Below are 19,042 nucleotides of genomic sequence, written 5' to 3'. Positions count from 1 at the left end.
TATATATAGGACCCCGCACATGGTATTAAGTCACATTGCCCAGTAATAAGCTTTTTAAAAAGTTCAACTTACAAAGTTGGGATGAAGACATGGTTGGATGGGTTGAAATTCTGGAATATTGTATGATTTTGTATCTAGAAGTGTTTAACTTTATTTGTAACCAGTATTTTTTATATAGCTGAATGGTTGCTAAGGAAATTTTCATCTTGTCTCTTTACTACCTCGTTTCTCTTAAAATGACGTTTTCATTAATCGACTGAAATGTGGATATTAAATTGACTATATCTTCTGAAAGGAGAAAGCTATTGAGAATTGGTATCAAAATGTAGCTGATGATGCCAGGAATCCAAATATACTAATAGCTCTACATACACCAAATGCTACTTAATACCTGGTTTGATGTGCAGGGTCACATATATGGGACTCACAGACAATTCTTGTACAATGATAAAAAAAAATGGAAAGTTGGAAGGGGGGGGGGGGGGCAGCCTCTTTTCTAGTGGGCCCTGTAGGTAGGTACGTTACTGCAACCATCTCTTACCCCATTAAATTCCTTGGTCTTTCAGTTTCACTGCCCATATTTCTCAGTCAACGTGTTTGGCATAGTCAACACCAACCACCCCTACCCCACAATAATCCTGCCCTTTTTGTCTTTCAGTCCCCCCTGGACCTAGTTTGGTAACGACTAAAACAGGAAGTAAATCTACAGATTTGAAGTCTTTAATAAAAGATGAAGGATGGAGATCAGCCCTTGAAGAAGAGTTTAAACAGGAGTATATGGTAAAACTGGAGCAAAAATTAGACGCTGACTACAAAACTAAAGAGATATTCCCTCCAGAAGACTTGATATTCAATGCCTTGAATCTTACCCCTATTAATGATGTAAGTATCATATTGAGTTATCCCCTCATCTGGACCCCAGATTTCAAACCTTTTTTCACTGATTGTACTTAGGGCTGTTGATTCAGCTGTTATTGCTGTACATGTCTGATAGAGCAGTTTAAATGGCAGGCAGATGGTGGAGTTTGGACTTTAAATGCTAGTCTGTATTGTATTCAACAGTTGATTACAGTGGCCCCCCCTTGCAGCCCCGAAAGCAAGTTTTTCGGGCAAAAATCTCACAACTATATTAGAAATTTTAGCAATTTCAGATATTTCGCCCCCCCCTCGGACGTAAACCTGGCTCCGCCACTGGTTGATTACAACTCAACAATGGGATACAGTATTGTAATTTGTTTTTATAGATAAAGGTAGTTATTATTCTGTATTGTAATTTGTTATTATAGATAAAGGTAGTTATTATTCTGTATTGTAATTTGTTATTATAGATAAAGGTATTGATTATTCTGTATTGTAATTTGTTATTATAGATAAAGGTAGTGATTATTCTGTATTGTAATTTGTTATTATAGATAAAGGTAGTTATTATTCTGTATTGTAATTTGTTATTATAGATAAAGGTAGTTATTATTCTGTATTGTAATTTGTTATTATAGATAAAGGTATTGATTATTCTGTATTGTAATTTGTTATTATAGATAAAGGTATTGATTATTCTGTATTGTAATTTGTTATTATAGATAAAGGTATTGATTATTCCGTATTGTAATTTATTATAGATAAAGGTATTGATTATTCTGTATTGTAATTTGTTATTATAGATAAAGGTAGTTATTATTCTGTATTGTAATTTGTTATTATAGATAAAGGTAGTTATTATTCTGTATTGTAATTTGTTATTATAGATAAAGGTAGTTATTATTCTGTATTGTAATTTGTTATTATAGATAAAGGTAGTTATTATTCTGTATTGTAATTTGTTATTATAGATAAAGGTAGTTATTATTCTGTATTGTAATTTGTTATTATAGATAAAGGTAGTTATAATTGGACAGGATCCCTATCATGATGACGGACAGGTAATTGTTTTCATCAATTGTACAAGTTCCCCGTCGTTAGGGTGGGGTCTGTGGGGCTGCAAGTAAGTAGGAAGTGATAATTAAGCCCCAGCAAAACCTTCTTCAGTTCAGCAGAGAATGATTTATTTACAGTGTCTTTGTACAAAGTCATAAAGATATAGATTTTGATAAGTTTTTGGCACCTCAAAATTGTCAGAAATAATTTCTCTTGGAGTGAAAATTCTGAGTCCCAGCACCAATTCATTCCTAGCGTCGGGGCTGATCCAGTGGTGCTGCCATCGTCTTGCAACTGGGGGTACAATAGAGGACAGACTGAGATATCTCATTCTGCTCAAATTTTAATAAGTCAAAATTTTGTTCAATGTAGAAATTCACTATCTCAAAATAGATAAGATATTATTTAAAGGGACAGGTGCGCCATTTTGGTGGGTAGATTTGAGTGTTGAGTGCATGTAAATAGTCTTGTTGAATGTAAGAAAATGAATTTTATTCACTATTTCTGTATATGTCTTTCTATATATCATAGAGTATCTTAAATTGATAAGTCGTCATTTTAACATTCAATGCCGATGATTCTAGACACACTTGGATTTGAAGACTCAAATTTCGACAGTGAGCTGTGAACCTTATCACTGATTGGTTTAGCTAAAAAATTCGCTACGAAGTAGTACAATTGGTAAAAAATGTACATGTATACCAATTACCGTACTAATGCCATATACAGAAATAGGATATTATTTAAATTAATGATGTGAATGAAGTTTTTTCAAATTTCAGGCAATGGGGTTGTGTTTTTCTGTCCCAGAAGGAATAACTGTACCACCATCTTTAAAGAATATATATACAGAATTAAAAACAGATAAAGATATTCCTGGGTTTAAAATTCCTGGTCATGGTGATCTGACTAAATGGGCTAAAAGAGGAGTTCTATTACTCAATGCAACTTTAACTGTACAGTAAGTTAGAATCTTTAGTATTTGTGGGGATTGAAAGTGAAACATTGTGTTGTAATGAAGACATTGCGTGGGCAGACAAGCAATGGCGGCACCAGCCTTCCGAGACTGGGGGTACAAATAGGGGGCAGACTGACTCAATGAGGGGACAACTGCTGAGGCTAAATTCAAATTTTGGTTACTCTTTTTTTTCAGAGCACACACTCCAAATTCTCACAAAGATTATGGTTGGCAGAAATTTACAGATAAAATAATTGGAATCATCAGCGACCAGTGTGACAGAGTGGTTTTTATCCTGTGGGGAAATTTCGCTCAAAAAAAGGGCAAAATTATAGACGATAAAAAACATTGTGTTATAAAAAATGGACACCCCTCTCCTTTAAGTGTGAAACATTTTCTCGGCTGCAAATGTTTCTCGAAAACCAACGAAGCTCTGAAGAAATTTGAAAGATCAGAAATAGATTGGAGACTATAAGTTCTTGAGATCTTGTTTTACAACTTCATTGAAATGACCTTATTTATAATTCATGCCTCGTTTTTGAGACACTGAAAGCAAGGTTCCTAATGCAAATTACGTGATCAATTGAATGATCACCCGATCAACAGCAAGAAAATAAATGACCTTTCTCAGAAATGTGTGAAGGTCAAATTCATCTGAAAGTATCATTAAATAGATTTGTTTTGAGTTTGTGGGATTGGAGAGGCAGACGTTAAAGACGCCAAGGCTGCGATTTTACTGCAGTGACACGACGTTACCTTTGTTGGTTTGCGTAATGAACCTTGTTCATTATGGGCGACTCTTGAATAAGGTGTATTAAGGCTACACTAAAATATATAATTTGTAAGGTGTTGCTGACATGGCAGGGCTGATTCCATTATTTATAGTACTGTGGATGGTTTAATTCAGAATCTTCATAAAATGTCAAGCTATTACGACCTTCGGCCAATACCTTGACTGCAATATAGCCCCTTTCTTGTATCACATCTTCACAATGTCAAGCTATTACGACCCTCGGCCAATACCTTGACTGCAATAACCACTATTCTTGTATCACATCTTCACAATGTCAAGCTATTACAACCTTCGGCCAATACCTTGACTACAATAACCACTGTCCTTGAATCACATCTTCACAATGTCAAGCTATTGCGACTAATGACAAAACGTTCAAACTTTTTGTCTCTTCATAGTTCATAAAACATATTGCAGTCTAATTCCATGGAAGAAAATTAAATATGGGTTGGGTGGGTAGAAGAAATAAAAGGTTAGACTAGTTGATCTATTGGGTAATAAAACCCCCTTCGCCTTCCTTAAGCTAGTTTTAGGCCTACCCACTAGGCTGCTGGCATTTCGGTCCATTAGGGTATCAATGTAAGGTGAGTTTTATATCCATTGAACGTCTATCTAGTGAATAGTGATCTTTCAAATTTAGATCAACCGCTTTGAAGGGAGCAATAAAACTTTTTAGCTACTGAATCCAATTTGATTAATAAGACTGGATAATCGAAACTAAAATTCACTGTCAGTCTCAACAACCCCGTCTACTTTATCTCGCGAGAAGTCACGAGACTATTACGTATTTTTAGATTTTGGGTTTGAAGTTCAACTATGAAAATGATGTGAATTTTTGGGCATTCATCAGACATTTAATTGAATAAAGAGTCCATGGTGGGTTTAAGAACTCTTTGAACAGAGTTGTCAAGGTGAGAAGATCTCAATGTCAATAGAAAGCGGAAAATCAAGATAATTTGCACTTGCTTCCGGTTTCAAAAATTCTATTTCCGGTACAGTGTGTGCATGCCATGCCTTCTCATTTTGAGGAAATTCAAGATTTGTCCGTTGCGCAACAACGTGAACGTAAGTTTGGTGACTCTGCATTTAGTAAGAAATGTATGAGTGACATAAAACCAGTCCCTGATTGTTGATGCACTTTCTGTGACTTGGAGACAAGTCTAAACTCCAGCCAAAACTGTCAACAAAAATGCAGGCAGACATGTTCGTGGAGAGATAAATAAACATAAACGTGGCGTTTCCATTTGAATGACCGAAATTTATTTAATAATCGGGCTTTTATTTATTTCAATTCATTAGAATTTGGCTGCAATTGTTGGTGCATTCAATCATAATCTTCCTCAAGCCTTATGTGAATATGATACCTCGTCTTAAAAATTGGGGGCACATTTGACCTTTTTCACAAATAAATACTATAGGTTTAGAATTAGGCTTATAAATGGGTCGTTCCCATTAAGTTGCACTTTGATTAATTGCAGAGACTTGATTATTTTGTTTACATTAAGTTTAGGACCTGTTAACCTCGTTGATGAAGGCATTCCCAGTTTTGTAATCGTTTGTAAAATTATGCTTGTTTATTTTTGAAATAAGTTGAAATGCGTCGAGTGAAAGCGGGTACCAGGGTGGTTTTAACTTTAGAACCACAATCCCATTTTGCCATTTTTTTTTTAAGTTGACAAATTTTTAACTTCATATTACCACAGGTAATGAAAGACTCAGAAAAACCTATTTTATTATCTAACTGCCCACTGCCCAGAACTTTATTAAAATAAAATTGAAAATAGTTGGTTTCCATAGTCAATGCAGTTGCTATGTACTATATCAGCCAATAAGCTAATTAATCTTTGTGGAATCTGGCTAATTGATATAATCCAATTAAGATCATAGTCTAGTCTAGTGTCACTGTCAGTGGCTGATTAACCCAATGTAGGATTAAATTCTTTTTTCTTATAAACCCTAATTTAATTATAAGCCTATACTTTGAAAGTAATTGCAAGGAGACATGATTTAAAGCCTAGTAACTTGATATTTAAACGAAGTTTTCTATATTTCAGCTTTACACAGTAAGTTTATCACTACTAGAATACCTACAAAACAGAAGAACTCAGAGATTATAGATTATAATTAGGAAAGACAGTAAATGGTAGATGTTGGTAACAGTTAAAGAAATGTTTAAACCATAGATTCAGGTTAGTGTTAGGGTGTATTGAGACGAGTCTCAATGAAAGCACTGGCCTAGGTCACAGAGCAATAGATAAGTCTATTAATTATGTGAAAATTAGTTAGTCATTAGTATGATTTTAGTTGAAAAGACACAAACACAAAAATACACTGCATGTTATATAATATACTGTATATAGCCATGGCAACAGTCCTGAAATAAGTATTCCCTGAAATCTAACTCAGAAATAGATTAATTTATTGATAGAACATGATACATTTATATTAACAAATCTATGCTCCTAGGATGAATGGATATTGTTCAATGGTTCAAGTCTACCGTGAAAGAGGAAATTGCTAAGATTTTGATTTCTTTTGTAAGCTACAACCAAACGTTTTGTGTATACATGGGGAAATTTGTTCTGAAGTTCCGAGTAATGGCGTTTGACTATTATGGAGGCTTTGGTAGCTGTAGAATCAAATGTCGTTATAAAGGGTATTATCTGGTTACCATGTTGAATGTTGAGTCCATTTGGTCTCACAGTCTGCAGTTGATCGATCCAATAACTTTCGCGTTGTAGACGTGTAAGCTTAGGTTTCATGCTAGGTGATGTAGAAACTGTTTCTATAGGCATGATGAGAAGGTCATCAATGGAATGATCGGGAAGGTTGAAGTGATTCGCAATTGGTCTATCCTTGCCATGCACTATATCATAGCGATGGCCATTGAATCGCGTTCGAAGCGCATTTTGAGTCTCGCCAACATATTGTACATCGCATTTTTTACAAGAAATTAGGTATATGATATTTTGATCTCCGCAAGAAATTAGGTTATTCATCGCAAACAATTTTCCGTTCTTGTAATTTTTGAAAAAAATGGGTAACATGTATGTGTTCGCATGTGCGACAAGTAGGACCTCCACAGGGAAATGAACCGAATCCAATAAAAGGTGGAGGGGGGTCTTCTTTTCTCAAAATGTCTGAAAGCGTGTCATTCTTAATTTTCAAAGAAACCTTTTGGAATAACCCCTCTCCCTTAATTAGTCAAAAACTAGTTTACAGGCGGATTCAAATTCAGCCTGCTGGGTGCAAATTCTATGCAATCTGAGAATTTGAGATTTAATTATTCCAGAAAATGTGTGCTTCGGGTGGAACGAGCTTTTGTATAAAAGTTGGTGGGTATCAGTTTCCTTAAAAAATACTTTAATGTCTAATTTTTTAGAGGAAAGAAAGTTGTTGAAATCTCTGTATCAGGTCGATCAGAACATGGATATCGAACAAATGCCTTACGGACGGCGTCAAGACCAACATTGTTGTCAATGTTGGTATACATACTGGTTACGTCCAAAGAAATGAAATACGCGTTTTCGGGAATGTCCGATTTCTTGATTTTTTCAACAAAATCAGTTGTGTCTTTCAGATAAGAAGGGTGTTGGCATGCTAGTGGCAGTAAAAAGTAATCTATGTATTCTGAAACTCGGTATGATTCGCTAGAACAATCAGAAATGATTGGTCTACCTTAAGGAATTTTGTTGGCAATGGACCACTCAGTTTGGGAATTTTTATGAATTTTCGGAAGCGTGTAAATGTGTCGTTGGCGAGGCTCAGTGGACGCGGAAAGGTAGTCATATTGCTTTTCTGAAATAAATTTCTTTTTTACCAAAGTTTGTAGAATATTGTTTATTTCTCGCGCAGTTTCCATAAAAATAGGTGTATCAAGTTGGCGATAGTGATTTGGATTGTTCAACTGTTTATCAATTTCAAAAATGTAGTCATCGCGATTTTGAATGACGCAGCAACTGCCTTTGTCACTTTTCCTGATAATAATGTTTTTGTCATTTTTTAGATTATTGAGAGATTTTCGTTCAAAATTGGTAAGATTGTTTTTCTCATTCACCAAAGGCAAATGAGAAATTTCTTCATATAAATTGTCGCAAATAGTTAAAATATCTTTGTCAATCGCATTATCTGGTGGATTCCAGCCAGATCTATCCGTAAATTTGATTCGTTTACCGCGGCCAAGTTTTTCGCGAAAGTAATAATTCAATTTAAATGTTCTGTGAACTTCAGTTACCGATGTAAAAATTGGTACAATGGAAAATGGTTTATGGGTGGGTATGAAGGTTAACCATTTGTCCAGAAGTCTTTCTTCAAGGGGAGAAAGTATTTGTGAACTTAAATTGACAACAGTTTGTCCTAATTTTGGAATATTTCCCCCCGCGTTTAGTTTAAATGGGAGACCCAATTTAAATATACAGATTTGGCAGTGGGGGCCGTCCAGTGGACGAGATCTAAATGGTTTACCTCGATCATTCCATTGAATCGCGGCATAGTCTTTGCAAACGGAGATGGCTTATGAAAAAGAAGGTCGTTGAATTTTCGTAAGTTGGCGGCTAAATTTGGTCTCTGGCGTTGGAGGATGGAAGAAACTGGTATCTGGGTGGCGAATACGTTGGCTGATGGAAATTTGGTTTTGGCGAGGGAAAACAATTCCAGCATCTGTCTGTGGACGGATTCACCTGGTTCATTCTTGTTGTTGAGGCCAATATGGAGAAGGACTTTGGATGGTATTGATGTTGGATTAATCTTTGTAAGGATATCGATGATGTGGTTAATTTTGCCCCCGGGATTAGATTCAGCTTGGGGATCCTGGTTGACCTCTGGAATTCGGGAAATATTTGAAGATCCTATGATAATGGTTGGTTTGGTTACTTCAGGGAGTGTCCATGTTGATTTGTTCTTGTTACAATCATGACGACGAGGATGGTTTGGTGATTTAGAACCTAAGCTTAGACGTCGACGGAAAGTAGAATTGGTTGATGATCTTGGAGTTTCGGGGTTGGATCTAGGTCTTGATGGGGTAGCAGGTGAACTTGTAGGTAGAGGTCTAACAGAAGGGGAGGTTGGTAAATTGGTGGTATTGGTTCTTTTGCTTGGAGTTGGTTGTGGGTAAGTAGAAGTACTAGGTAAGGAAGTAGGTGATCTCTGTCGCTTTCGGGAGGATGCTATTGGTTGGTTGGTAGGTGGTTGAGCACGTTTAGGTGGAGAAGCTGGAGGGTCTAGTTCACACAACTTATTTACAGTGATACTATGTCTTAGAATGAACATAAAATTTAATTCTCAAAAATGTAACAACCGGAGAAGTACACAAACAAAGTTCATTTTTATACGCCCACATTATAATGTGATCATATATTGTCGTCGTCGCCCCTGTCCGTTGGTCTGTGTGGTATGATTTGACACAGATTGGTGACTGCCCTTGATATACCGTACTAAAAAGGTATCAGGAAAGTGGGCGTATCTTTCTAGGCAACCACTCGTTATAATTCGTCGCCATTTGTAAACAAAACCTTCTGTGTATGTGTATAGTTTCGGAATTTCTTTCCCAGACGCTAAGAAAACCATTCATGAGAAAACATCAGCCTCATATCAATTATAATAGGAAACTTCAAATTTGATGTTTTAAACGATTCCTCAGTGACCAGGTAAATTTATAGAAACTATATAAAGGGTTTAGATATAGTTTCACACATGCATAGCGTAATTCTAAGGGTTGAAACCGGTCTATCCCTTTAAGATGTCTTTTATTAAGCCAGGGTTGTCAATAAGAATCAGAGTAGGTGGCTATACAACCAAAGTAGGTGGTTCATCCGGGAAGGCTATATTTTAATAGCGGTGCAGCACCGCATTGTACAAAGGCTAATTCTTACCAAAAAACGATCTTTTGAAAATATTCCATAAATAAATCTTGTCAGAATTTTCAAGCACGTATATAGCTGATTGTCTACGACTTTCATTGAAATCCAAGGGCAATGCAAAGTAGGTCCCATCAGATCGTGGATTAGTCGGGATTTAAAGTTTGTAGAACAATATTGCTCAGAATTCTATTTCAGAATCTTATTTTAATCCCGCTGAACTACTCCTAAACAATTACATTTCGGTATTTCAACACCCTTTTGATCACTTCTGGGGTGAACCGAATGTGCAAGCGAATTGTTTGTTTGTAAGGAGCAAAGTAGATCACGTCCCCATGTTACTATAAATAGTTACATATTCATAGAAAGATGACCTTGCGCAAACAACCTTCACTGGAATTATTAAGCAGATGATAAGTTTCAATAATAATTGTCTTTCAGATCTTTGAACGCCGATGCTGTTTCTTTCTAGTTCTGATGAGACTCAAACTATAGATAAACAAAATACTCGGAGAGCCATTTTATAATACTGTTCAAAATAAGAATAAAAATCTGGAACTTTATTTCATTTTTTTGCCTTCCAAGATTGCGATTCATACTCAAACAACCTTTATCAAGCACAAATCCGCTCCGGTCTATGGCCAAAACTTTTAAATCAATTTTAATGTGACTGTTTCCTCGAGTAGACGACCAAGCCATAACTCCATTCGTCACAAGTTCTGCAGGGTATTAAAATATATAATATGTATAGGCCTTCCCGTATTTTGGTATATGATATTGAACTCATTCTGCAACGTATTGTTTTAGTGTAATATTTTTGGTGAAAGCGCACTGTGTATGAAACTGGCGAATATTATTGATATTTACTGGCGTATATTATCGATATTTACTGGTGTATATTATCTATATTGACCAGTAGATATTGCATAATTCCCGGTGACTTTCAAATCCAATTCATAGTTATTTGCTTTTATTTTAACCCAGCGATTGTCCTAATTTCAGATTGATTATTTTCTGACCGTTCTGAAAGTACCAGGCGATTTGGAATCAAATAGGCGGCGTTTTTTGTTGGCTGTCGGCCCTTAATGACACCCCTGTTAAGCAATGTTTTACACTTGCCTATTCAGAAACACAAAAAGTCTAAGCTTAGAGTATTTAAGACAAATTATAAAAATGCGTCATGAAAAAAGAAAGTGTTTCATAATATCTGAAAATAGTTACAAAACCAAACAGGATATGAAACTTGTAACAAACAACAGAAATACTGTGAAAACTCTCAATTTTGTGTTAATTACCTTTCCCCTAAATGTACTGATAGTTTATCTTGTATTCATTTCAGAATAATAAATAGATTAGAAGTTAAAACACAGAAATCAGTTAAAAACAGAATATAATTCATTAGGTAGGTATGTCAACTAATTTTAAATCACCATCAGTGCGTTACTGCTTGGGTGAAATTTCCTACCTAAACTGACCTAAGTGGGTAATGCTTTCAGATGGTTCAATCCTGTTTGCCCATGTCAGTGATGCGCTTTAGATATATGATATGTTGTCGCCTAGAGACCTTATTTTCAAAAATTTATTTGAGATAAGTATGTATTATATGTAAAAATTGATTTGTGTCTAATGGGTTATTGACTCAAGAAATAAAGAATTTGAATTTGAAATACAGTAAGCTGATTGGATAATAAAAATAATGAACAATCAATTTTAGTTGAATTAAAAAAATTCAATGAGGAGCAGACAAGTCAATTGTCAAACTTAATTTTTTTTTTGCCTTTTCTCAAAGACAAGTTTCAACATTCGCACTGAATCAAATCTGAATTTCTTCTGACTTTTCCAGTCAGCTTTTAAGTTATTTTCTAAATTCCTTAATTTTATTTCAGGTTGCCTCGAAAGAAGTCACAATGACCAGCGAAGATGCTTATGGACCTAACTCGGAAACACTGACATTTTTGGACACAGAAGAAACAGAATTGTTAGGGGCTGACACACAGGGCTCTGATTTTGATTTCACCGATTTTACTCTGCCATCACAAACTCAATCTCAGAGTCAATCACAACTTGATGGCGTTCAGATCAGTCAGGTGAATGGAATTGACATCCCGGAACAGAATGGCTTGGAAGCTGGGGTCATGTCCATTACCCAGGGGCAAGGCGTTGGAGAACTGACTTTTGAAGAAGAGGAGGAAGAACAGTTCTTTATGAAAGATCTACCGAAGTATGCTTGTTCTTATTGTGGTATACATGATCCATCTTGCGTGGTTTACTGCAACACAGCGAAGAAATGGTTTTGTAATGGGAGAGGCAACACTTCAGGCAGTCATATCATCAATCATTTGGTCAGAGCTAAAGCCAAGGAGGTCACCCTTCATAAAGATGGACCTTTAGGAGAAACTGTATTGGAATGCTACAATTGTGGATGTCGTAATGTCTTTTTGTTGGGATTTATACCAGCTAAAGCTGATTCGGTTGTAGTTTTGCTGTGCCGTCATCCTTGTGCCACTCTGAGCAACTTGAAAGACATGAACTGGGATCCAACTCAATGGTTGCCTCTGATTCAAGATCGACAGTTTCTATCCTGGTTGGTGAAGGTTCCGTCTGAACAAGATCAACTACGAGCTCGGCAGATTACTGCTCAACAGATTAACAAATTGGAAGAACTGTGGAAAGAGAATCCTGAAGCTAAACTTGAGGATCTGGAGAAACCTGGAATTGATGAGGAGCCTCAACAAGTTTTGCTCCGGTACGATGATGCCTACCAATATCAGAATATTTTTGGGCCGTTGGTGAAATTAGAAGCAGATTATGATAGAAAACTGAAAGAATCTCAGACACAAGACAATATACAAGTCCGTTGGGATGTTGGATTGAATAAGAAAAAGATTGCTCATTTTCAACTGGCCAAGGCGAACGATGAAATGAAACTGATGCATGGAGATGAATTGAGGATACAGTATGTTGGAGATCAACATAAGTCATGGTCAGGAGTGGGTCACGTGATCAAGATACCAGATAACTATACAGACGAGATTGCCATCGAATTGAAAAGCAGTGTTGGTGTACCGACTGATTGTACCTCTCACTTTGTTGTTGATTTTGTCTGGAAGTCCACCTCCTTTGATAGAATGCAAGCAGCTTTGAAGACCTTTGCAGTGGACGAAACATCAGTATGGGGATACATCTACCATAAACTACTTGGTCACGAAGTGGAGGACGTTGTATTAAAGTGCCAACTTCCGAAACGTTTCAGTGCCCCTGGACTACCAGAGCTCAATCATTCCCAAGTCTATGCCGTGAAAACTGTCCTACAACGACCTCTCAGTTTGATTCAGGGTCCACCAGGAACTGGTAAAACTGTTACTTCAGCAACTGTTGTCTACCATCTGGTCAAGCAGATCAGTGGACCTGTATTGGTTTGTGCTCCATCGAATATTGCTGTTGATCAGTTGACTGAGAAGATCCATAAAACTGGTTTGAAGGTCGTACGAGTGTGTGCTAAAAGTCGTGAAGCTATCGACTCACCAGTCTCCTTCCTGGCTCTTCATAATCAGATCAAAAATATGGAGAGTGTGGCAGAGCTTCAAAAACTTCAGCAGTTGAAAGATGTCACTGGAGAGCTGTCGTCCTCAGACGAAAAACGATACAGAGCCTTGAAGAAACAGTGTGAAAAGGAACTTCTCCAAGCTGCTGATGTGATCTGTTGTACTTGTGTGGGAACAGGAGACCCACGATTAGCCAAGATGCAGTTTAGATGTGTGTTGATTGATGAAAGTACTCAGGCTACTGAACCAGAATGCATGATACCAGTCATCCTGGGATGTAGACAGTTGATATTGGTTGGTGATCACTGTCAATTAGGACCTGTGGTGATGTGCAAGAAGGCTGCAAGAGCTGGGCTGTCTCAGTCTCTATTTGAACGTCTGGTGGTTCTGGGTATCCGACCTATTAGATTACAAGTCCAGTATCGTATGCACCCATCTCTCAGTGCTTTTCCTTCAAACATCTTCTACGAGGGTTCCCTTCAAAATGGAGTCACTGCTGCAGAGAGGACTATAACAACTTTGGAATTTCCATGGCCGACTCCTGATAAACCTATGTTCTTTTACTGTACTTCTGGACAAGAAGAGATCTCCAGTTCTGGAACTTCCTATCTGAACAGGACGGAAGCGGCTAACGTGGAGAAACTGGCTACGAGATTCTTACGTGGTGGAATCAAACCCAATCAGATTGGCATCATCACCCCTTACGAGGGACAAAGAGCTTATCTGGTACAGTATATGCAGTACAGTGGAGCTTTGAACAAGAAACTCTACCAAGAAATTGAGGTGGCCAGCGTTGATGCCTTCCAAGGCAGAGAAAAAGATTTTATCCTACTGTCCTGTGTCAGATCCAACGAGCATCAAGGCATTGGTTTCTTAAACGATCCAAGAAGATTGAATGTTGCTTTGACCAGAGCTAAATATGGCATAATAATTGTAGGGAATCCTAAAGTCTTGTCCAAACAGCCTCTCTGGAATCATCTATTGACTTACTACAAGGAACAGAAATGTCTCGTCGAAGGTCCTTTGAATAATCTGAAAGAAAGTTTGATCCAGTTCAGTAAACCAAGGAAGTTGGTCAACACGACCAATCCAGGAGGAAGATTCATGAGTAACACAATGTTTGATGCTAGGGAAGTTTTAATCCCTGGAAGTGCCTATGACAGAACCAGCGTTGGATACAGAGAACCAGTGGTTAGAACCCATGATCAGCTCAGTTTCATTGGACCTGAAAGGGCTTACTCCAGAGCCAACATGAACCTCCCTGTACCGGTGAACATGTTCCTACCGCCAGTTCCTCAGCCATATCAACAGCAGCCAATGCAGGGTATGGTCGGTCGCGGAGGTAAGCTCAGAAGACAGAAGCCACCGAGATACAGCAACATGCAGCAGTCTGGTATGTCCCAGTTTAGCTTGCCAGGAATGTCACAGAGTCAAGCTAGCCAGGACATCTCCCAGCCCTTCTCTCAAGGTCCACTGACTCAAGGTAACATGTCCATGAGCCAGCAGTTCCAGATGAGTCAACCGGGACTCTCTGGGCTGTCCCAACCAGAACTCTCTCAAGACAGTTATCTGGTGGATGACTTCAAGTCACAGGCTGATGTGATGCTATCTCAAGACTCAACCTATCAAGGAGATCGAATGTTTTATGCATCACAGCTGTCACAAGGACCTTTCAACTAGTGGAGAAGTCAGCTAGGATGAGTTTGAAGCTGATCCTTACGAGAGGTGACAATACCTAGATTTCGCTACAGGAAATACTAATGATGAAAAGCCTGGTGTTGAGAGAACGAGGGAACTGAAAACCACCGAAAACAAGATGACATGACTGCAGAAACTGTCGTCATCTTGAGTAGACGAAGATTACTGTCGACAATTAGTTACCATCAGAAAGTCTTAGCAGACCATCGGGTTTGTTCGCCTGCAAGGGACTTAATGTTCAGATGGAAGATCTCTCAGATACTGGGCCGATTGTATCTTTCTATTTTGATTGGTTTGTGATTGATTACTTCCCCTGATCTATATCAATTTCTATTATTTTAGCACTTTTATTTTTTTTATTTAGCTTTAACTAAGTTTAGTCACACATGATGTAGTAAGCTAGGCCATAACATTCTGGAAAAGAGTGTATGTGTTAAACATCCAACTATTTCGCTCTTCAATTCACTAAGCTAAGAATTCTAGTTCTAGATCATTTATTCAAAACTATGATTAAAGAAAGACAGATATCGGCCAAACAGAAGTAGTGAATTATGTAAAAAAAATAAAATGATTTAGACTCTTTCAAATATTCAGATATTGCTTTGGATCGTTTTACCATAATCTCTGATTGGGCTTTTAATATTTCAACCATCTATTGTCTTGCCTACCACTTTTACAATTGTCAGCTGGTTTTAACCTTGAATAACCAAAGCAATTACCTATATAAGTTTTTGTCTGTTAGGCTTCCTACATCATTGGTCTGTTCTACATACAATATAAGTTAATAATAGGTGTCATATTTGGGATAATGAAGTGTACCGAAACAAAAAACGGTTGGAATGTAGTCTACTACAGCATGTGTGGCTAAAACTTGACTAGCAATCAGCAATACAGGGGAATTTTGCTTTATTTTGTTTGTGTAAATATCTTACACTTGGAGAAAGGCCGTTATATTTATTGACCAATAGAAATGACTCAATATAAAATCAGCCAATCATTTTAATCCATTGGGTGTTGCCATTTCTATTCAGTCATTCAGTATCTATAGGTTTCCTTTGTCAGTTATTTTTTGTTCTGATTTATTTATGTTAAGGATGTCTTGGTTAATTAAGCTAGAAAATTGGCCAAGATTCTCTCTAGTTAAAAAATGATCCATTTGTAGCTGCTTAAAGGGATGGTTGCAGCATTTCCAAAGTAAATCATACCAGAGTCTCAGAAATGTACCTTTTGGACCATTCTAGTACTTCTGAAGACTATTGACAAATATATATTCAATGGCCAAATCAACCACTGGAAATGCCTCATCTGTCCCTTTCACTCGTGTTCAAACTATTAGGTCATAACGTTCATTGGCTGTGAGAAGTTCAAATTGTTTTTTTCAAACCTTTGGCAACCGGTACTATGCAAGTGAAAACTGTAGCAATGTAAAGTGATTTTAAATTCACATATAACAATGTCCACTGTGAGGTTTCCATCAGAAAATCTTGACTAGCATCTTCACAATGTCAAGCTATTACAAACTTCATCTTCACAATATCAAGCTATTACAAACTTCATCTTCACAATATCAAGCTATTACAAACTTCATCTTCACAATATCAAGCTATTACAAACTTCATCTTCACAATATCAAGCTATTACAAACTTCATCTTCACAATATCAAGCTATTACAAACTTCATCTTCACAATATCAAGCTATTACAAACTTCATCTTTACAATATCAAGCTATTACAAACTTCATACTTGTTCATGGATTTCAGTGATTTGTTTGAATTGTCCAGCACTGACTGTAAACATTATGAAAATCAAATGGCTATTGCAGTCAAGGTATAAGACACAGTTTGTAATAGCTTGACATAGTGCTGGAATAGAGACTGACAAGAGATATCCAATGATGGTTCATTTAATTGATAAATATAACTTAAACTTTGAATAACGTTTTGGAATCCAATCTATGATTTATGAAGATGCTAATTTTGTTATTAGAATTATTTGTTACTGTAAACTGTTTTACAGAGTGAATTTCTTTTCTTTGTGATACAAAGCTATTGTAAAATCTAAAACTTGATTTGGAAATGATTTTTATGCATGTTCAAACATTAATTTTATGTCACAAAATTGTAATTTTAATTTTTTTTACTTAATCATATGAATATGCAAAATTTAGTTGAGTGAGGAAGGGAGGAATATTTCCTATGACATAAAATGATTTTTGGAGATCTTTCCAATTAAAAAATTATTGGGATTTAAGATAGAATTGGGTTATAACGGCCCGAATATATCGGTTGCAAATCACCAATTGAATCCTTTATACAAATAAGTCTTAAAGGAATTGTAAAGAGGTCTTTAAATTTGTTACGTGTATCAGGGACACTGGTATCAATTAAGTGTTTGATGACATCACTAATTGTCAAATATACTTTATAACATCGTTATTATTGACGCCATCAAACACTTAGTTTTAGTAGAATTGAATGAACTACAGACGTCTGACTGAAAATTAGAATGGTGCAAATTGATTCAATCAGTGTGCCTGATACACAACAAATTTAAAAAAGAATCGGTCAAGATTTCTTGATATTTTAACAAGTTACAATAATTATAGGATGGCAACACCCTATCTTGACGGACCATTAAAATTCATTATTTCTATTTCTAGAAACTATGAATAAACACTCATAAATAGGAAAATCAGTTATATAGTACTCAGCCCCGTCGTTAGGGTCGGGTCCATGGGGGCTGGGCCCCAGCAAGTGAGAATTAAACCCCAGCAAAACCTTCTTCAGTTCAGCAGAGATTGATTCATTTACAGTGTATTTGTAATAAATCAAAAAGATATATATTTTGTTTTTCGGCACTCTTCAAAATTGTCAGAAATGAGTTCTCTGGGCCTTTAATTCTTCAAGTTTTCTGAGTATAAAATCTGAGTTCCAGCACCAATTCATTCCTGGCGACGGGGCTGATACTAATTCAATAACTAATTCTTTCTACTTTGTTCCAATCAGATTGTAGATTTATATTTGATGATATTAATTAATAATGTATTCTGAAATCTACCTTTGTGAATTACCTACAATACACAATCTGATTCAGGTGTAGATTGAGATTTCAGTCCTGATTATCATTGTTTATCCGAAACGTGTGGCAAAATGGGTTGAATATACAGTCCTGGGGCCATATTCTCCAAAACTTAACTTCAAGATATTAAGAAATACAGTACAGTTATCTGATTGGATAATAAAACAGAATTTAAAATCTATTTTGTGATTGACCAATCAGATGATTGCAACACTAAAATTATGTTAAGTTAAATTTTCCAGAATAAGGCCCCTGATTATGATTGTTTATCCAAAACGTGTAGCAGAATGAAAAGAGAGAGCTCTAGTCAGACTACAGAAATTGAAAATATATATTTGTTAATGTTAGTCCTGCCTCGAATTTCTCAAAAAATGAACATGGTACGAATTAAACTTTACTGTCATATGATTGGACGACTACAACAAAAATTTTAAACCAATCAGATACCAAATTTTGGTGTCTATTGGTTAATGTTATGGCTGTCAGTTTTGAAAGCCATTGATGAAGAGTGGCATTTATCAAAATACTAATCAAAAGTAGATTTCAGAATACACAACAATAATAATATTATTGATCAAATAATTCAACTCTATCAAGATATGTTTTAATCTTTATGCATCATATTATCAATAAAATGCATTATATGCTTCTCCTTTATGTCTGTTTTTTTGTTCCTGATAGAATGTTCAACCCAGTTTCCCCTGTCAGTGATACAATATGGAGGGAGCTTACTTGGCATTTTGTTATCAGATGGGAAATAGATCAACACTGTAAATGATTAAGATCTTTTGACAGTTGGAAATCGAAAAAAGAGTAGGCTTGGCAAAATTTCCCTCATTGAACACTGCATTGCTTTGCACATTTTCATTAGCCTAATAAGGTGCAGGACAGAAGGATGTAAAACTAAGGGAGAAAATGGAAATTTTTTTTGGATTGTTGAGAGTCAATCTGGAGACCTTAAAACCTGCCGCAGACAACAAATTAGCTGAGCTGGAGGTTGAGAGCTGAGCAACATTCTCACTACTTTTTTTTACCACTGACGACAGCTATTGTCTCAGTTGAAAATCTGTACATCAATAAAAAGCGGGATGATTTAAAATGAACCAAAACTTTATTTGGTCTGATGAAGGGAGTGAATAGTTTTAATTGCCACGATTCTGCCCCGTATCATTGATTAAACTTGTTAATATTTGGAATGG

At 36.4% G+C, this 19,042-nt stretch overlaps 2 protein-coding genes across 2 annotated transcripts in view; one reads left to right on the top strand and one right to left on the bottom strand.

Moving 5' to 3' along the window:
• The window catches only part of LOTGIDRAFT_175470 (hypothetical protein), a gene marked incomplete at both ends in the record, with an annotated part of 3,771 nt that extends 424 nt beyond the window's left edge, over positions 1 to 3,347 (top strand). Inside the window, 4 exons of the mRNA XM_009056688.1 lie at positions 659 to 882; positions 1,872 to 1,919; positions 2,697 to 2,875; positions 3,068 to 3,347. Of these exons, the coding sequence (XP_009054936.1) occupies positions 659 to 882; positions 1,872 to 1,919; positions 2,697 to 2,875; positions 3,068 to 3,347 (731 nt within the window). The remainder of the gene's footprint in view (positions 1 to 658; positions 883 to 1,871; positions 1,920 to 2,696; positions 2,876 to 3,067) is intronic.
• A 2,396-nt stretch (positions 3,348 to 5,743) lies between these two features.
• LOTGIDRAFT_175469 (hypothetical protein) lies at positions 5,744 to 8,933 on the bottom strand (the record flags this gene model as incomplete). The annotated part of the gene is made up of 2 exons (XM_009056687.1): positions 5,744 to 5,752; positions 8,130 to 8,933. The coding sequence occupies 2 exons, from the start codon at positions 8,931 to 8,933 to the stop codon at positions 5,744 to 5,746; spliced, it is 813 nt and encodes a 270-aa protein (XP_009054935.1).
• Positions 8,934 to 19,042: the final 10,109 nt, after the last annotated feature.

The sequence above is a fragment of the Lottia gigantea genome (genome assembly GCF_000327385.1).
Source record: "Lottia gigantea unplaced genomic scaffold LOTGIsca_285, whole genome shotgun sequence".
NCBI lineage: Eukaryota > Metazoa > Mollusca > Gastropoda > Lottiidae > Lottia > Lottia gigantea.
This window is presented reverse-complemented; position numbering and strand designations above follow the sequence as displayed.